Below are 19,166 nucleotides of genomic sequence, written 5' to 3' on the forward strand. Positions count from 1 at the left end.
CGTACTTACAGATAGAGTAATAAAGCAATTTATGTTTTTCTCTGCCTCTCATATCTGTGCAGTCCTGATAAACATGTTTCTATGTATATAAATAATAGTAGAATGGTTTAATATCAGACATTGTTTTCTAATGTGGCTGTAGATGTCATAGATATCAGTTTGTGTATGCATGTATATGATGGTTATTCCTCCATGCATGTGTTTTAGCGTACGTTATCTGTATGGGTTGGAGGAGGTTTTCTGTAGACGTTACGCAGGGGTTCTGGTACCCTGTTTCTGGTACAGCATATATTCACAATTACTTGCAAGGTTTCTGAGCATGAGTTGGATGCTTTACAAGGAAGGAAATAAAACGGACAGCGCTGTGAGAATGTTAGAGGGGTTGACATTTAGTTGTTTACTACATAATATTAGCTTCTAGTTCCAGTTTTCTGCAGTGAATGTAGCATTAAGCTGGTAATTTATCCAGGGCATACGAGATGATACGGTAACATAGCCCGTAGGATCACACGTAGTCCACAGATCATACAGTATTTTACAGTGTAAGTGACAAACAAGGGCAGCCTTGTGCAAGTTGAGTCTCGCTATCTCTGGCTCTCTCTGTTAGTGACTCAGCACTTCCCTCCTCCTGTCCTCTGGTGTGACACACGACCTGTCAGCTGATCCTCACAGCTCCGGCTCTGCTAGCTCTCAAACTAAGCACACCTCCAAAACCGTCGTTTTTAACAAGCGTGCAAACCAAGATTAATTACAAGTAACATTTAGTCTTGTTTCAGCTTAAATAAAAGTTACACCCCCAGGTGACAGATTCTAAAAAATGGCTTCTCAGAGAGTCTCAGGAAAAGTGGAGCAGAGCAGCCAAGTTTTGGAGGAGCAGAATGACCACCAAACTTTCCTGTACACAAGGAAGAGAGGCTATGACATCACTCGAGACCCTCATCTTAACAAGGTACCACCTTTAAAATGATGCACTGCAGGCCTCTGTAATGCTTCGCCGGTGGAGAGACTAGGGGAAGAAGAGAAGGTCTGAGTGCAGAATAAAGGAGCTCATTGTATCTTTACAACTGGCTGAAGGGGGGGCTGCTATCTACAAAGCCTGCCCAGGATGCAGAGTTTCTTAGTTAAGATGCTGAATGTCTTAGTTACTAGTTACTCCACTGTGCTTCATGTTCAGGGGGCTGTTATTACACTGCTGTGATTGTGTTAGAGTATGTCTGTGTCTGTGGATGATAATGTATTTACTGCTTTATTTAATTATTTGTTTATTCACAATCAATAAAAAAGCTCCATACTGTGTAGGTCAAAAAATGCCTCAAACCATTCTATCTATTTATTAAATATCTGTAGGTATAATACAGACATTTTAGTACTGAACAATATAAAAGTCAGTGATATTGTTTGAATTAGCAAATCATGTCACATTATCTTACCAATTGTAATAGTTGCCAACAGATTCACCTGTTCTCAGGAATGGCACTTTGTCAGGTTTTTAATACATGGTATTATAAGGTACACACTGGGGTAGGCAGCAACAAATCACCGAGTAAATCACAAGTAATTTGTTTTCATTTGATTTTTAAGGCAGCGATGTTGAATCATTTGGAGTGCGGCAAACTTCAGCTGCAGATTGGGTGCTATAGTGCGCGGCTGCCTAGTCATCTCCAGTCTGGCCTGGAGCTTAATGTCTTCTCCTGGAAGTGGAATGAACTATTTTACCTACCTTTACAATAATTTAATTGTGGTTTGGGTAGAATATACTGTTCTTTTACACTGTGTTGATGAATGCTGGGGATCTGGAAATCCGGATCTTTGCTGCCCACTGCAAAACAGGGTTTCCATAGAGAACTCTAAGATTCTTAGTTCTGAACAACAGAAATAAGATGAGTCAACAAATTGTGTGTGTGAAAGGAAGTTCCTTGTTTTCCCTAATTCTACTTACTGAGTATGATTTGCATAAGAAGAGTCTTGACAAGATTGAAGCTTCCAAGCTCTGCTGTTAGGACTGCATTGGCATTTACCAATATAAAACTAAGTGGCACATACTCAATTAAGATGGGACTTTTTAAAGGTTTGAGCCCCTTTATTTCCAAGGAAGGGGATGTTATAACACTACAGCATGCAAACATCTTAGACAATTGTACGTTTCCAACTTTGTGGCACAAGTTTGAGGAAGTTCCTGTTCCAGCATGACTTTGCCCCTGTATAAAAAGCAATCCCTGCGTTCTTTGAATGGGGTGTCTAACAAGTTCATACATTTGGTCATATAGTATATATATATATACGGCAAGCTGTGAATATTTGAGAATGATGGGAATTTTAGTTTACAGGTGGTGTAGTTCCGATCATAATTCACAATGTGGATATTTAAAATAATAATAATAATTTCTGAGCACTTTTTTCCTTGTTTAGCCTATAGCAGCATTCCCCTTTTTCATCTAAAATGTCCTACAGTTAACTCTGTAGTTCCTCAAGGGTGAAACTACTCTAGTTTTTGCATTCTAGTAAGAAACAAACATTTAGGTACACTGAAACATGAGAATCAAACTTTTAATGAATAGCTTGAAATTGACCTAAGCCAAACTCTTTCTGGGCAAAGTTTTGTGTGTACACTAGATAACAGGTCTTATCTTACTTTTATCGTTGCTGACTTCAAAGTATTTTCTAACTAAATGAATATCCATTAAACCACTTTCCATTTTACTGGAGTGGTGGCATTTTGGGTTTTCATCTTTAATAAACACGAGAGACAGAGAGAGAGATATACAGTGGCATATTCTGCCCGAGGGCATCACATCCTGGGGCCAGCAGCCAGATAAAGAATAAACACAAATACAGAGAAAAGACTTAGGAGATGTGAAACAACTTGAGGAGTTTAACCTCCTGATCAAATGATCAAAATCCAAATAATGCTACATCAATGACTTCAGATGGCACATTTTGCCTAAATACCGATTTTTGTTAATGGGGAACTTTAGATAAACTTAGTTTTAACATCTTGGCGTACTATGAGTGGTTGGAGACACTCTTAATATGCCATATAATATTATAGGAACTATACAGGAGGTTTCTTTTGTAAAGCTGAAGATACTGAAGGTACCGGTACTTAATAGCCTTGAAATATAGGCATAGACTCTCCACATGCCCCCATAGAAAAAAGAAACAAATAGAACAGTATAAATAATCCTTAAAGTCTGATGAATTTTAGCAAGAACTTAGTTGACCATTTAGGCTGCGATCGGAATGGGTTTTGAGGTTACACATTTTAGCCTCCTGCATCAAATGTAAAGCCTTTGTTAGGATATAGTATCCTGGCAAATTTTACACACCTCCCAATGTATATCTAGAAAACAATCAAAGAGAAGACATTTGTTGCAATGTCAGTGGGAGGATTGGTGTGAAAAACTGTCCCAGATAAATTAATCTCAAGTACAAGTATTTAGCTCCTGTACCAGGGATAGAAAATACTCATCTACTTTGTATCCCTGGTACTTGAGATTAATGTATATAAAGTAATGACATGAATCTGATTTTAACAATTCAGTTAGCATTCCCGAAACAGACTCGTGTGACGATTTCTATAAAATGTGCCCTCCCAGCGTTTGACCATTGACCGCATTTACTGTTAATCTGTTTGCTAAGCTCTCTTTATTGTTTGCCTAGTCTTGTGAGGGATTTGGATATGATACAGCAAACAAATGTTTCACTTAATAGATAATGGCCTTAAGTGTCAATACTAGCATTGATAATGAGGTCTAAATGACATGATATTTGAAGAGAATACAGTAGAGCCAATTGCCTTTCAAATCCAGGTACACTATAGCAACCAATGTACTGTCCCTGACAATTGGACATTCCTTTGGTTGGTATAGCTATATGGCTTTTCAAATGTGGCATCAGAATCACTTTTTATAAATATGCGTAGATCTAGCATATCTATTTGTCCTAGGCATACTATATCTCTGGTGCCTCTTTCTTGTATTTGCCCCGAACATCAAAGAAAGCATGTGGTGGGCCGCTAAGCTACTCGATCATCCTTATTGTTGGTGTGTTCTACTTATATGTGATCCACATAGATGTAAAGGTTCGATACGCTGATCCCTCTCACCCCTTACTATGTGATGACCATGTAATGTGTGTAAATAAATCATCAATATGTAACCAATGCTTTAATTAAATCAGAATTGTGATATTACTTCAAGCAGTATATAAATTATGTAGAGAGGTAAAAGACATGTACACATGTAAAATATACATTACCCAACAGCAGTGGGTAATCTGAAATAATCAGCATCATGTGTTCTTTGTACAGTACAGCATTTAGTCTCTTGAATAAATAAATAAATAGTCATTTCCTGATGAAAGCATAAAAAACATACTCTTCTCTTTCAATGGGCTGCTCTCACTTCTAAACTGTACCCTTGGCCTTGAAGCTTAATTTATTTCTAGTGGAAACAAGAAACAGCACAAGATCCTTTATCTACAATGTCTTCAAAACGTGTTGGTAGAAGGAAGTTCGTCAGGAAAATAGGAAATTAATGTAAAACAAAAACAGTGGCGAACGCTAAGAGAATATTCTGCACTGTGCAAAGGTGCCTTTGTGGATATATATAAGGCTTGCTCAAGGAGCAGGGAAGTTTAGGGCTTCCAGCTAAGTTTTATTTTCCATCCTTTCTGGACAACAAATCAATTGACTCTATAAGTCCCAGCTGTGTACACAGGAGAGAATGTCCTTATGCACATGAGTATACTTCTAGCTTGACCTCTTATAGCAGAGTTTAACCGTGCCTTGTGTACTGTATAAACATATGTTCTGTATGATGAACTTGTGGTTTAGAAAGTTAATGATATATATATATATATATATATATATACATATATATATATGTCTTGTATCAGTCTCTTCAACAGTATCTTTTTGAACATTACAAAGGAATTATTTTACTGTATTTCTGTTCAGATACTAGTAAGTGAGTTACCATTTTGCATTTTTTTTTTCGTATTTAGACTAGCGGGTATTAATTTACTTCTTATCTGTGAAAGCATTTTGTCTTTTATCATGGGATCTTATCTTTACAATACTCTCCAGTTACTGAATGATCTTGATGGAAGCTAGGTAAAAGGAATTGTTTTAAAGATTTTATAGATAATATAGTCACAGTAACAAAATACATATAAGGTTTTTGATTTAAAAATATTTTATGATTATAATTTATTGTTGTAATTGAACATGGAAGAATATGTATTATTGTGATATTGTGAAAATATGTTATTAAACTAGTTTTTCCATCAGTATGATATGAAAGGTTTGAATCCAAACCTGTCAAGGTTAAAAAGGTTTCACCCACATTGTATGGCATATTAGCTAGGTATTACTACGGTATTATTGTTATTACAGAAATATATTGAGAATAAACAAAATCACACCTTAATTTCAGTTTCAGGCCTTAAATATGATTTCAATATTTTAAAGTGTACTTTATTTTTTAAAATATAAGTATCTATCATTATATTCTAATGTTGTTGTCCCTCCTGGTAATTAGCAAAGAAGCTGTTTCTTTTTCCCAGCTTTGATCTGCACGTCCCCAAAGCTGCTGTTTCATTTTTATTTCTTTGCGTGACATTGTGTCCCCTTTAATCTTCATGTCTTATGGCTTCTGCTTCTTAGTCAAATCAGAGCTGATTATGTAGCCTTAGGGTCAGTGTTTAGTAAACTCCCCACAACTTTCAAGTCTAGTTTGGGCTACCCCGACCCATATGCATGACTAGATCCATTCATTTTCTTGTACGTGGTCCTTCCTGCGTCCTTCCATGGGACGTTTAAGGCTGTCTGGGGCTAGATCTACCCCTGGGTGCAGCCTCTAACAAAGTCAGTCCCCCAGAAGAAGAAGAGCTTTGGGTAGTCTACCCTGGGACGTTCCCAGCTATGCGAATATGGAAAGGGCTGAAAATCTAAATGTATATCATTTTGTTACTGAAAGAATCAATGTTGACTTTCAAAAGTATCTAAAGAAAGCACACTTGCTTCAAATAAAATACACGCGAGCAGTACTTGTCATGCACACATGACAACAGGGTTCATGCATCAAGCAAAAGTAAAACATGTTAAGTCTTATTAAATAGAGTATAGAATATGCTAATATTTCTCTATTTATCTCTATCTTTCTTGCATCATAACTTCTACTTTCTTACACAAAAAAGATAATATTACATATGGTGGTGCTCATTAAAGTGGGAGTTTACAAGAGTTGTATATTTACTAAACTGAGAGTATGTAGTGAAAGACTTAAACATTTTAACACTTAAACAAGAAAAGCTCAGGTTGCCCTTTATAATGAATTTAATCCAGGTCCAGGCTGGGCAAATGCACACTGGGCAAATGCGGTTGGATGTCCTCAGCCACATGTCATGGAGCATAAAAACCTTAAACTGAGCTTTTCTTAAAGTGACCCTGATTTATGGGACTCTGGATCAATGTCCCACAATGTGGAGAACAGTGCCGCAATGTAGCAGGTCGTCTTCTCACATATGGCATGCTTTGAAGTGGTGCCAGGCAGGCAGTAAAGTAAGAGAAAAAGAATGTGAGGGATTCACTGAGTATGCTGAGCATGAAAGTAAGAGTTTGTGAATGGATAGAGGTTTGTATGTGCCTACAAGTGGTAGTGCAAAGCGAGTGTGCCTGAAATGGGTGGTGTGGGGTTGGAGAGAGTATGTGCTGGTGGTAGGGGGAGTTGTGTAATACCTGCAGCAGTCTGGAATGTTGGGAGGTATGTACACCTACTGTAGTAAAGTAATTCCAGATTACTTGTTGCTTTTGCTAGTGTTAAGATATCCTCCAAAGAATCAATTTGAAAGGCAGTCACGCAGTCTACCCTTTTGTTGCATGATACTGCTTTCATCATTGCGCTAGAGGACTTTCCTTTGAACTATGCACTCAAAAATTGTTGGTTACCAAATACAAAAGGAACTTCAAAAGAAAATTGACAGCTGTGGCAACTATATTTAGCAACAACATTTTTTGTTGTGTGTCATAATTTTGGCCCAACAAAACCCTTGTAGCTAAGGGCCATAGATGTCACCTCCAAGGATCATAAGCATGGCCCTCTATGGTAATGAGGCTCAGGAACAGCAATATACTGGTTAACTGTGATTTTTATTTAAAAATGTACAAACAACTACCCGGAACTAAAGAAAAAAAAAACCTAGCTCCCAATTGGAGCCCTATCTGGCCTATACTTCACTGGCCCACACTGACCACCCTAAACAGAGCCAGTTAAGCCAAGCTCTGGAAAATCTCCCACAGACAACACTCACAAGTCCAGGGAGGTAAAGCCACACTTGGCTCAGGGAGTCTTCTTTCAGGGCCTCTCCTTGCCCTGGGAGTGCAGGAGAACTACCTGACCCTCCAACAGTCTCTCTGATTATGAGGCATCAATGGAATTAAATGTCCATGTCCTTTACCTGTTCCAGGCTTCATGGATTGGATAGTGAAAGTATGGCATGGACCTTTTATGGTGAAGGGGAATCGAGCATTGACCGACACTGCTCTCCAACTGCCCCACCCCAAGGGTGGATATATTGGATATATGTATATATATATATATATATATATATGATTTGTACAGTAACCAATGCAACTCATCTCCCTGGGGCTTACAGTGGCACAATATATATAGATTTATATTGACCAACATGTTTCAGAGACTTTCAGTTATTTCAGATCAGGAGATTTGGGGTGTACACATTGCATAAATATCTGTTGATTTATTAGTTGTTTTATAAATACATTTAAATATTTGTCGCTGATTATGATAAATTATTTTTGTTTCTGCCACAGTTACTCTGGGTCATTATTTTTCCAATGCATTATTTATTTCAGCTATCTTTACTGCTACTTGGTATCGGTTCTAATCTAAATTTGTTTAGTGCTGAAAGACTGGTCAAGAAATTGTAATTCTAAATGAACTATGTTGGAGCTAATGAACAAAAATTCAGCAAAGCAGCCAATGGAAAGTACCTACCAATTGGAACATTATAGTGGTTTCTATGGTAATAAACTTTGTGACAGAATAACTTTTAATACATAACCCCTGTTGTGTTTGCAAGAAAATATTGGGTAGTTTGAAAATGCTGTGAGGCTGTTTAAGGTTAATGTAGTTATTGTAGCACCTATGTGGTCATTTGTTGATAACTCTGATTATAGTATCAGGATCATCAAAAAACACTCCACCTAATATGTAACTTGAAATACCAAAGCTTTCTGTTATCTCCACTTTGGAATGTTAAAGTTTTGCTTGGCTGAGTGAACATACTGAGCAAAACTATCAGATTAAACTAATAGTTAACAAGGAAAATATTTATAGCGGCAGAGTAAAACAAAAGACATTGATAATGTAGATGGGACAGATTAATAAATTATTAAAATATATTGAGATTTTAATCACTATCAAAGACTTTTGTCCACTACTAAAATTGCATAAATGTAAGTCTTATTTATTCAGGAGGAAAGGCCACATAAAATAATATGCTGATTTGATGATATATTATACTTTCTGACACCTAGATCAAAAAGGGGTGAGTTCTAAATCATAGCCAGTGTGAAAATAGGCTAATAAAGGATTACATGCTTGTATACCTTGAACACTGAATACTGAAATAATCTTAATTTAATATTCACATTATCATCCAAACTTCACATGGGCCACCATTCCATGTAAATTTCTTATTTGCATACCTGGCTAACTTGTTGGATACAGAGTGGCTTCATGTAGGTGCAGGCTTGCTGCACGTAGGGGTGAGACTAGCCCCAGAGAGCTGTTAGTGGAAGAGAACTTGCAGTGAAGATTGGAGAATCAGGAGAGGGCTCCACCACAAGCTCCATCATGTTGCCCTCAGTTGGAGCTTTTGGTGACGTCCTCTTCCCCAATTAGATGATCGGGGAGGAAGTCACCACAGTGCTGACATTTTAGCGGAAGTTGCCGGGTTATGCCTGTGGAGGCATAAGGATTGAAGATAGAATAGAGAAGAGAAGGGAGAAGATGAAGAAGATGCGTAAGTAGATACGGAAGCGGAAGTTATCGGTACAAGTGTTATTGGTCGGCCGACAAGGTAGGAAAACATATTCAGATCGGGAGAGAGAGTGACTGAGAGTGTGAGAGAGTGAATGAGAGTCAATGTGGGTGCTGAGCAACTCATTTCTTGAATGAGCAGGGAACGAAAATCATTGCCCGAAAACGAATGGGCTCAAAACAAACCGGAAAATTGTCTAGTATATATGTTTGAAAAGTAAACTTAATAGAAAAAGGCTTTGATTTTTTCTTAAAACTCCACCCAAGTTCCCAAGTAATACTAAATAATTTACATTTTAAAAGGGCAAGAGGAGCAGTGGAAACTTTCGTTCTTCCTAATGCCCTTTTTCCTGAAGATTCTGCAGCATTTCTGTGGCAAACTGTAGGAGGCAACTGGTTGAAATCTGTTTAGGAAATGTTTGCAGCACAGCCTGGCGGTATCCTCAGTGGCAGAAGCACATGGTTAGGGGGTTACTCAAACATACTGTCTCCTATGTACTCATCAGTTACTCGTTGATGCAGATATTCTGGTGTGAGCTGTAGACCTAAATTAGACAAGATGGGTTACAAGAGGCCATGTTGGCAGACACAGTGCAATAGGGATAGACACAACTTTTGGAGATTACCATGTGCCATATCCATGGCTGTGAGAGTACTGTTAGACACTGACAGGTTGGCACAGTCTAGGACAGTATAAAATCCATCTGCTTGGTATTGTGTAATATAGACAAAATGAATAAAACATAGTTTACATACAAAAAGTTTTTACTTCTCAACCTACCTACCTACCAACCTACCTACCTACCTGCCAACAAGTAAACCACCCCAGGCTCCAAATTCCCTAATCCCAATTCCCTATTAACACTAAAAACAAGAAGTTACACATCAGTGCAAACGGCATGTGATAAGAGTTTAAAAAACTGTGTTTTTTATATTAATTTATTGAATGCGAGACGTAATAAGCAGTGGAATCCTATGTATTACATTACTGAATGTAACAGCTTCTGAAGCATGTGGTTGGTGTGATTAGCCAAGTGCAGCAATCTCATGAGGTAGTTGAGTACCAATCTATGCCCCACGGACTGCCTTATTTGCAAATAGTTCCCTGCGCTGAGAACCAAGATGTAGCGATGTACACAGAAGTGCACACTACTACAGAATTCATAATATTCATTGTTGTCATTCTCGGTTTTAAAGTCCAGCTATTCATAATGACATTGAATATAAGCAGAATTGTATAATCCTCCAGTTCTACAGAATAAGGAGTGTAAAAAAAAAAAAAATCTATTTAGACCTCAAATATCACCTTATTTCAACTACATCTGTGTACAACTATAAAACAAAGTTTAACATTAAAGTGGATTGTTATCCGAAAATATTTTTGTATATTGGCCACAGAATAAAGAACATGAAAGCTTTGATAATTTCTTTGCTTTCACATTTTAAAAGCATACACTTTATCTCTGTGAGGCTGATCTCTTGTTTATTTAGGATAGCATTCCCAGATGACATATCGCTCGCATTGATTCTTCCCGACATTACTACTCTTATTGAAACAAAATAAGATTTGTGCTTCATTGTCTAATGTATGAAAAAGTTAACTAAGACAAATATATAAGTTACACACGTGTTTTACATTTAAAAAGTTGTTTTTGTTTTTTGAATAAGGACACAACACAGTGCAAATTCTAAACCAATTCCACGCCTCACTGGCTTTTCGTAATGAGACACTTTTAGCATAACTAATTTAAGAAAACTACACACAGCTCATGATACTTTTTTGTTAATCTGTATGATTCTTTAAGAGAACTTTAGAGTTTAAAAGTTCACCTCATGAACGCTGAAATTGGAGGCAGCCTGTGGCAAAGCCAGACTGGATCTGATCTATTTCCGATTCTTTTTTATTTCTCTTCTCACCCCCTTACAGCAGCTACCTGAATCAATCAATGACAATAAGTAACTTAACAATGTGTCTAAGATGGTTGAATAGCAAACCTCCCAAGTTTAAATCACTGCGGCCCAGGGGGCTTTCCTCTTTGCCAGCCCACCCTTGAGGAGGTGCAATATGACAGGTAGAAATGACAAATCTAAATGACTGATTATCCTACGTTTATGTTTTTGTACCAGAATGACTTTTCCTATATAATCCTCAATGTATCCATTTAAAAGAGAAATTAACCCCCTTCCTACTTCCGAAAAATGGTAACCTGCTCGCTAGTGTAAAATTCCATTATTAGCAATAACCTTGTTCTAATCCCATGCATTTGCATGTCTTTCTATACTATCTATCAGCATTATATGAATGTTAGTGTATTTGTAGCATGGACTGTATGGGTTTATATTAGCTAAAATTGCCTTTAATCTTTAATCTGCCCCCTACCAGGAGCAGGCTGGCCTGGCAGGCAAGAGGGCAATTGCTGATGGGGCCACTTGGCTTTTCCTACCCTCCAGGTCAGAAGGTAGTAGCCTTCCCCTGCCCCCCTACCCAGTTTTGCAGCAGAGCAACTACTGGCACCCTGGACCTTCTGGCCAAGTGCCTAGGCCTAGTCAGCCTGGAGCAGAATACATCACTGCAGACAATACACAATACCCAAGTTCACCATGCCAGACCAAAACAATTAATTTTATAGGGAAGCTATCAAACTGCATGGTGCATATTTTGGTTAAAAAATACTCTCTCTCGCTTTTTACTCTTAATAACTATATTCACATTTTTTTTTCTGATTTTGCCTAAGCTTGTATTGACTATAGTGCACTTCCTTCTCTTTGCGTTCTACCACGTGAATAGTACACAGTATAATATTTACTGTATGGTATCAATTATATACTATGTATATATATATATATATACATATCTATATATATATAGATATATATATATATATATATGATGACTTTTGGCAGTAACCAACACATATTGATTTTATACATTTTCATATTAATAATGAATCTGTAATTTGCAATTATGTTAATTTTAGTATGATTCATGGTCTTTATTACACAGAATATTAAAATGAGATTTCTAGTACACATGTTTAAGAGTTAAATTGAGACGTTCCTAATTATTGACAAAGATAGGAAAGTTCTTGCATCACAACTTTTGGAAGCTACAAGTCTCATCCTGATCTCATCAGAAACTGGAATTGTAGTTCCCAGCACTGGGTTAGCCAATCATGGCAGATTGCAGAACTAGTTTGGTGCGTGTAGTATGTGAGGTTCATTGTATGCAAGATAAGGAAACTATAATCCTTTGTTGCAGTTGTCTTCTAGACTCAACACATTAATATGAGGACAATATTACGTTTTGTTGTTTTCAAGAAAATCTACTAGTAATTAAGGGCAAGGCTTGTGTAAGATGGTTGAACTTGGCATGGGGCAGGACATCTGATAAAACAAGTAAAATACTGTAATATTGTTAGAACTCGTATTTACCTTGGGCACAACCCTAGACGTGACCCAAGGAAGTACCCCCAGCCATTCTCTTGTTTTTACCATGTAGTGTTTAAAATCATATTATTGCACAATGCTATGAAAAGCATGTTGATTATTAATGTACATAAGATCATCATCATTAGCTGACACGAGATATCCCTCAACACTAGATGGAATGAGATGGTGTTCAGCATTACTATGAATGCTGTTGCTAATGTATTTATGTACAAAATTATTAAATTTAGCGGAATAAATTAGCACATTGAAATTATAAAATAGCCTGTAAAATCAAAAGCTATGATTGTGGGTTCTATGAGAAACTCTACTTTTTGAGATAATGTAACCATAATGGAATGAAGTTCTGAACTAGAGTTACCTCATCGTAAGGACACAAGAACATGTGGCTTAACTGTCCAAGCATTCTCAACAGACATGATACATATTGTTTCAAATACTTCAGTTGGATATAAGGGATTATGAATATTTATGTTATTTCCATATTTTCTCAGATACAAAAAAATATATTTCCACTATTTAAACATAAAATAGGATACTAGCAAAGAATGGGTTCTACAGAGGTAAAGGCTTTAATGCTGTAACGTATCAAGGAGTATACAATACATTGTGGTTTTTATACAGATTATTGTGCGTCTTTAAGGCAAAGTAGAACAAAACAGATGAGTAATGTCTAGGTTTGAAAAAAAAATCAGCTGAGATGTGCAGAAAAGTGCATTTCATTCAGAAAGAATGTACATGTTGGTCACTTTTATGTTTTAATAAATCTGTCTTTATTTAAAGTTCTTTAATTCAGCATGGAACGTGTTTGCTTATTCTGCGTGAACTTTCTAACATATATTCGTCCCTGCTTTCATCTAACTGTATTTTTATGATTACAAGTAATGACAGCTGTCCACCTTATCTTCATTAAAGAGAAACATAATTAAATTTTACTAAACTAGGCCTGGAACCAAATCAAGCAAACCAGAAAGTTAAAAATGGAACTGATGACGAATTCTCAAGGAAAACAAACTATAGTACAATCCAACTCAGAGCTAAAAGTGCCAAAATCTCAGAACAATGTTGAATGCATATATTTTTTTTTAAATTAAAAAATCTATTAAAAGGTTAAGTAAAGGAACCTGGTCACTGAGGAGAGCTGGGTATATGTGCATATATGATCTCTAACAGTTTTATTTAATTTTGAAAATAACTCACTGGGGTTTTTCTATGAGACATGCAGGGCCTAGCATTTTGGGAGCCCTCAATGAACTACAGTGTCCTACCTCATTGTTCGTTATCATGCAAGATAAATTGGGCCTTGAGGACCAGTTAGCCCCGCTACCACAGATCTCTTTGGTTTGCCTACTCTTGCAGTGGCACCGACCAGTATGTAAAGATACTAAGTCATATTGTCATTGATCGAGCTCCAGAAGTCTGTGTACTCAAAGTACAGATATCAGCCTGCTCCACTAGACCATCACCCACATGTGTCGCCATCCTGTGTGGCAGCCTGTAAGTATGTTTAATGTATAAAAACAGATATGCATATCACTAAAACAGTTAATGAAAATGTTATGGTAATGTAAAACACTATGAGTATAAGATTATAATATAAATCTTAAGCAAAATAACTACAGAGATATGAATGGTGAATCATCAGCCAGTATTTCTAAGATGTATCTGGGGTTTCATGTAATAAAAACCATATGTTTTCCGACCTTTTATGTTGCCATAAGTGATGGACAAGAAAAATTACTGAAAAACATTTTCTGTATTCATTTTCCAAAACCCCACTACATCCTTTGTATCCTAGCTAAATAAATCGAATAAATGAATATGTTAAAATGAAAATGTCTTTTTTAGTCATTAACTAATTATAGTTCTTGTTCTTTGAGATATAGTTCCCAAGTCCTCCACAGTTTGCTTACTGCAATAAAGCAATTGTATTTTTTAGTGTATTAAGTATCATAAAATTGACATAACAAGCATTAAATATGTCCCTTCAATAGAATTAAGCTTTTAGTAGCAGGTATTATGGTTTATGCTTACAGATTACTGTTGCATACAACAATTCTGCAAAGAATAACTATTAACAAAACTGGTATATTCACACAAACATTTTCATTAACATGTTGAATTCAAATTCAGTATCACCAAATATATTTTAATGGCAGTATTCAATAATATAAATTGTCTGGAGATGCTTTTTATAGTGTAAGGGTAAACAATCTAAATTATATTTTAAATGAAAAAAGTTGCTTTTGAAACATAACGGTAATTTACCTTTAGACTCAACAGGGTTTTAGTGGACACACAGAAACTGGGCACAAAAGTCTCAATCACAGGCTGTTTGTACACAAACTGTAGTTGCTAGTTAATGAAGCAGAATGTAGAGATGTTATGATACGAAAGTACCGTATTGGCTCGGATATAGGCCGCCCCCGTATATAGGCCGCACCCTAAAAGTTTGGTGCTTTTTTAAAGAAAAAGTTTTTTTTCTTTAAAAAAAGCACCAAAAAAAAAAAAAAACATTCTGCCACTCTGTCTCCCCCCCCGAGATATGCTACCACTGTCCTCCCTCCCCGCGATCCGCTGCCCTCCCTCCCCGCGATCCGCTGCCCTCCCTCCCCGCGATCCGCTGCCCTCCCTCCCCGAGGAGGGACTTACCGGAGCAGACTCCCGGGTGTCTTGCCGGGCCGGCGAGGGACATCTACGCAATACGCGTATGCAACTTCCGGTACCGGAAGTTGCATGCGCGTATTGCGTAAATGTCTCCCGCCGGCCCCGCAAGACACCCGGGAGTCTGCTCCGGTAAGTCGAGGAGGGGGGCAGCGGATCTCGGGGAGGGAGGGCAGCGGATCTCGGGGAGGGAGGGCAGCGGATCGCGGGGAGGGAGGGCAGCGGATCGCGGGGAGGGAGGACAGCGGCAGATAACGCTTAGATAACCTCCCGTGCCGGCACCCCCCCCCCGTGGGAAGTGCTGGCAGGGGAGGCTGTCTGAGCGTATCGGGGAGAAGGATGCAGGTCCCCTGCACCGCTGCGGGGGATCTGTATCTTAACCCCGCTGCCTGCCCGGCGCCCGGGACTGCATGTCCCGGGCGTCGGGCGCTAGACCCCGAATATAGGCCGCACCCCCACTTTAAAAACTTAAAGTGGGGGAAAAAAGTGCGGCCTATATTCGAGCCAATACGGTATTAGAAAGTAAATTATTATCGTCTCTGTTAATGGCATACCCTTTTAATAGAGGTTGGAATTGTAGAATATGTACAAAAGTGTAAAGATGTGTGTCCAAATGCTTCTAAGTTGTACACATCTAATTTCTACTTCTGGAACGACTCCCTTAAGAATGAGTTTTTTCTTAAAAATAAAACATTTTAAGCCATGCATCCTAATATTGAACACTCCGTTAGACATAATGATTGGCCACTAAATCGAGATTCTTGTAAATGGACGCAGATGTGTGTCTATATGTTCTTCACATTTTGAGGCAGTAGTCATCTAATTACGAAGCTTATTTGTTCTTGCCTTTATTTGAGAGTACGGTACCATTACATTACATTTATGGGACGTTAAACTGTAGCAAGTGCTAAAAAAGAGAGGAGGTTTTCTCCCCCAATCAAATATATAGTTGAGTCTCAGGCCCTAAGAAAGGGTACGTGGCACTGCTCTTACCCTCAGGAAACCAGGATGGTAATACTGTAGACAGAAGGTGATAACTGTAGAAAGGCAATCTACTGGATGGAGACAGGGAAGCAATACCGGACCAGGGAATAGACAATGACAAAGGCAGGGCGAGCAGAAATTGAGGTACGAAGCCCAGGACAAAAACAGAACAGGCCTAGGGTCGTACACAGGAACTGGAATATAGATGGATAATTCAGAGTCAGGTTTAAGCTAAGGGTCATACACAAAAGATAATATCAGGGAACAAAGCATAGAAGCTCAGGTAACACAATATACAGTTAATACAGACACTGCACCCAAGAAATGAGCACGTTTAACCAGGCCTCTAAAGTGTAAGCATGTCCTCCAGAATAATAGGGAGTTGGAAATGGTAGTTATAAAGGGATGTACAAATTATATATGTCCTGGAAAACATGGCAGATGTGGTCATCCTAGACAAAAGTCTAAAGGGTCAACTGGACATTTCTCATAATCTAACTTGGAATTTTGATGGCAAATTAGCTGAGCTCTTCAATCACTCTACAATCACTACTCATTGTTTTTTTTTGTAAATGGGCCACAGTAAATAAACACTCATGATTATTTATAGCTGGTGTCTTGATAATTTATAGCTGGTTTAGCTTTACATCAGTGGCATTGGTGATGTGGCACATTGAGTGAATGTTGAGTCTCATACATCCAGAAAGTACACTACTCCCTTAAGGTATTTGCATGTAGAAATCAGGCATTACACCAATACTTAAAAACTAAAATAAATATAGGGGCAACAAATCTTTAGCTTCTTCAGCAAACAATATAAACATAAACCTCTAATATTAACATTGGATAAACGCTTTGTTTTCATTGATAAAGCCTTCCTGTGTCACAATACTTTTTGTTAAATATCCAAATAATGACTCTTTTGTAAAAATAAAGAAGAAGACCACAAAAAATGTACTGAAGTTTAGATTCTACTTTCCCATGCCTGCGAGATTTGGATGATTGATTCAATATAATGAAATGTACTATGCAGCACTCATCTAATTCCTTATTTACCATAGTTTTACATCAGTTGTAGTGCCTTCTATTCTTATCCTTTAGTTATTTCAAGTGTCCATCAAGTTTCTTGCCAGTAACAAATTAGTATCATGTATGTTCTGCTTCAGTGGAAAGTCTTACAGCTTAGCCACACAGGGAGCCTGAGCAATTTAATTAGGAGCAGGAAATGGTCTACTTCACAATGCAGTATATTCATCATTCACTTGTAAAATGATCAACTAACGATGAGACATATGAGCGCCTTAAGCACCATATGTGCATATATATATACTGTTGTTTTTTTCATTATGTTATTAAAAGCTCTTAACATCTGTTACATTCATAACGATCCAGTGTCTGATATGAATTATCATTTGTGCCCTGAACTGGCAGGTGGAAAAAATGTGTATTTTACTGCTAAATGAGGTCCTCAAGCAGAAACAGTATATAACGACACAACAGAAAACCATCCCAAGGAACAAGAAGTAAGGGAGCTGGCTGTGAAACCAATCAAACTCATATGGTTCACACTTTTCTTAGTGTTTACAAACATATTGGGTTCTTTTACTATATATATATATATATATATATATATATATATATATATATATATATATATATTGATTGGAAGAGAAAAGAGAGAGGGGAGAAGTGTATAGGTAAAATCCGAGGGTCAGAGTATTGGCTTAAAGTAAAATCCGAGGGTGAGAGTATTGGCTTAAAGTACTTTAATATTTCTTCTTTACTGGGGCTATCAGGGACATCACATTCTTTAAATATGCATCGGATAAGCATTTGACTAACCTAAATATAAGACACAACGAAGGAATGAATGAGTGTTAATTCATTTACATATAGGTTTTGAAATAACGAAACAGTACAGAAGCAGCTGATGTGACCCTAAAAAAAAATCAAATTAACCAAAATCATGTTCCAGAACCCGTGTCATGTATGTAACTAAGACGCCGTTTCTCTATGTAAGAAATTCTTACAACATAGATTACAGTTATTCATTCTAAGTAGCAGAACTAATTCATTGGTATCACTCGTAACTGTTTTTTATGTGGCTTGTTTATATATTTGATTACGTGTTGTTACTAGTTAGTTAGTGAAACACTCTTTTGTCCTTAATGCTTAACATGAGAAAAATCACCTCATTTGCTGATTTGAGTAGCGCTTAGGCTTAACAGGTGGATGGTTACAAAAACAATTTCCATTTCAGTGCCCTTGTGTGATTTGATGCTTCTAACCTTTTCTGATCTGATTCTTAAAAATATAAGCCATTGTTCTTATTTTTACACAAAGGTTGCACATAATGTAGTTATTGAAATTTAAACCACCAACTCATTTTGAACGTTGGCAGAGATTAAATAAACATTTTATTTCAGAAAGCACAATAAAAATAGAGATTGTATTTTTCATATTTTATTACCATTTTCTATTTAGTAATGATATTACAAAGGAAAACACTAACTTATTTTATATTTTTTTGTTATAATTATTTAATAATATGCAAGTAAAAACTGTAAAAAGCAATATAAATGAATGAATAAGTGAATGAGATTTTGTGATAGCCAATGTGTGCCTTTCTAAATTTGGACTAAATATATTTTAGTTATGCCTGAACCTTGGTGTATTCAGCATGTTATCCCAGGAGAAAATAAGAATAAATTACTGAAATAAAGAAGAATAGCCACCTTGTTTTCTAGATTGAATAGAAAAGTATTTGAGAATGAACTCCTGTATTTCATGTACGGTTGAAAAAAAAAAAGTTCACTATTAAAATGAATGTAACAGAAATATACATGTAATAGGCAAATCTATAACATTAGAAGAACACACATAGGAAAGCATAGAACTATGTCTTCCGTATATTGTGCTCATAAATAGTAAATATTGATGATGGTAAAAGTGACAGGTAGGCTGCCCACTCCATTCACGCACCCAGGACCAATTTTACCATATGTC

The 19,166-nt window shown here is 37.1% G+C and overlaps 1 protein-coding gene across 1 annotated transcript in view; it reads left to right on the top strand.

Moving 5' to 3' along the window:
* The first annotated feature begins 738 nt into the window (after positions 1 to 738).
* Positions 739 to 19,166, top strand: part of ME1 (malic enzyme 1) — a 102,990-nt gene continuing 84,562 nt past the window's right edge. The window contains exon 1 of the mRNA XM_053460081.1: positions 739 to 949. Coding sequence (XP_053316056.1) covers positions 818 to 949 — 132 coding nt within the window. The 5' untranslated portion in view covers positions 739 to 817. The remainder of the gene's footprint in view (positions 950 to 19,166) is intronic.

This window comes from Spea bombifrons, chromosome 3 (assembly GCF_027358695.1).
Source record: "Spea bombifrons isolate aSpeBom1 chromosome 3, aSpeBom1.2.pri, whole genome shotgun sequence".
Taxonomy (NCBI): domain Eukaryota; kingdom Metazoa; phylum Chordata; class Amphibia; order Anura; family Pelobatidae; genus Spea; species Spea bombifrons.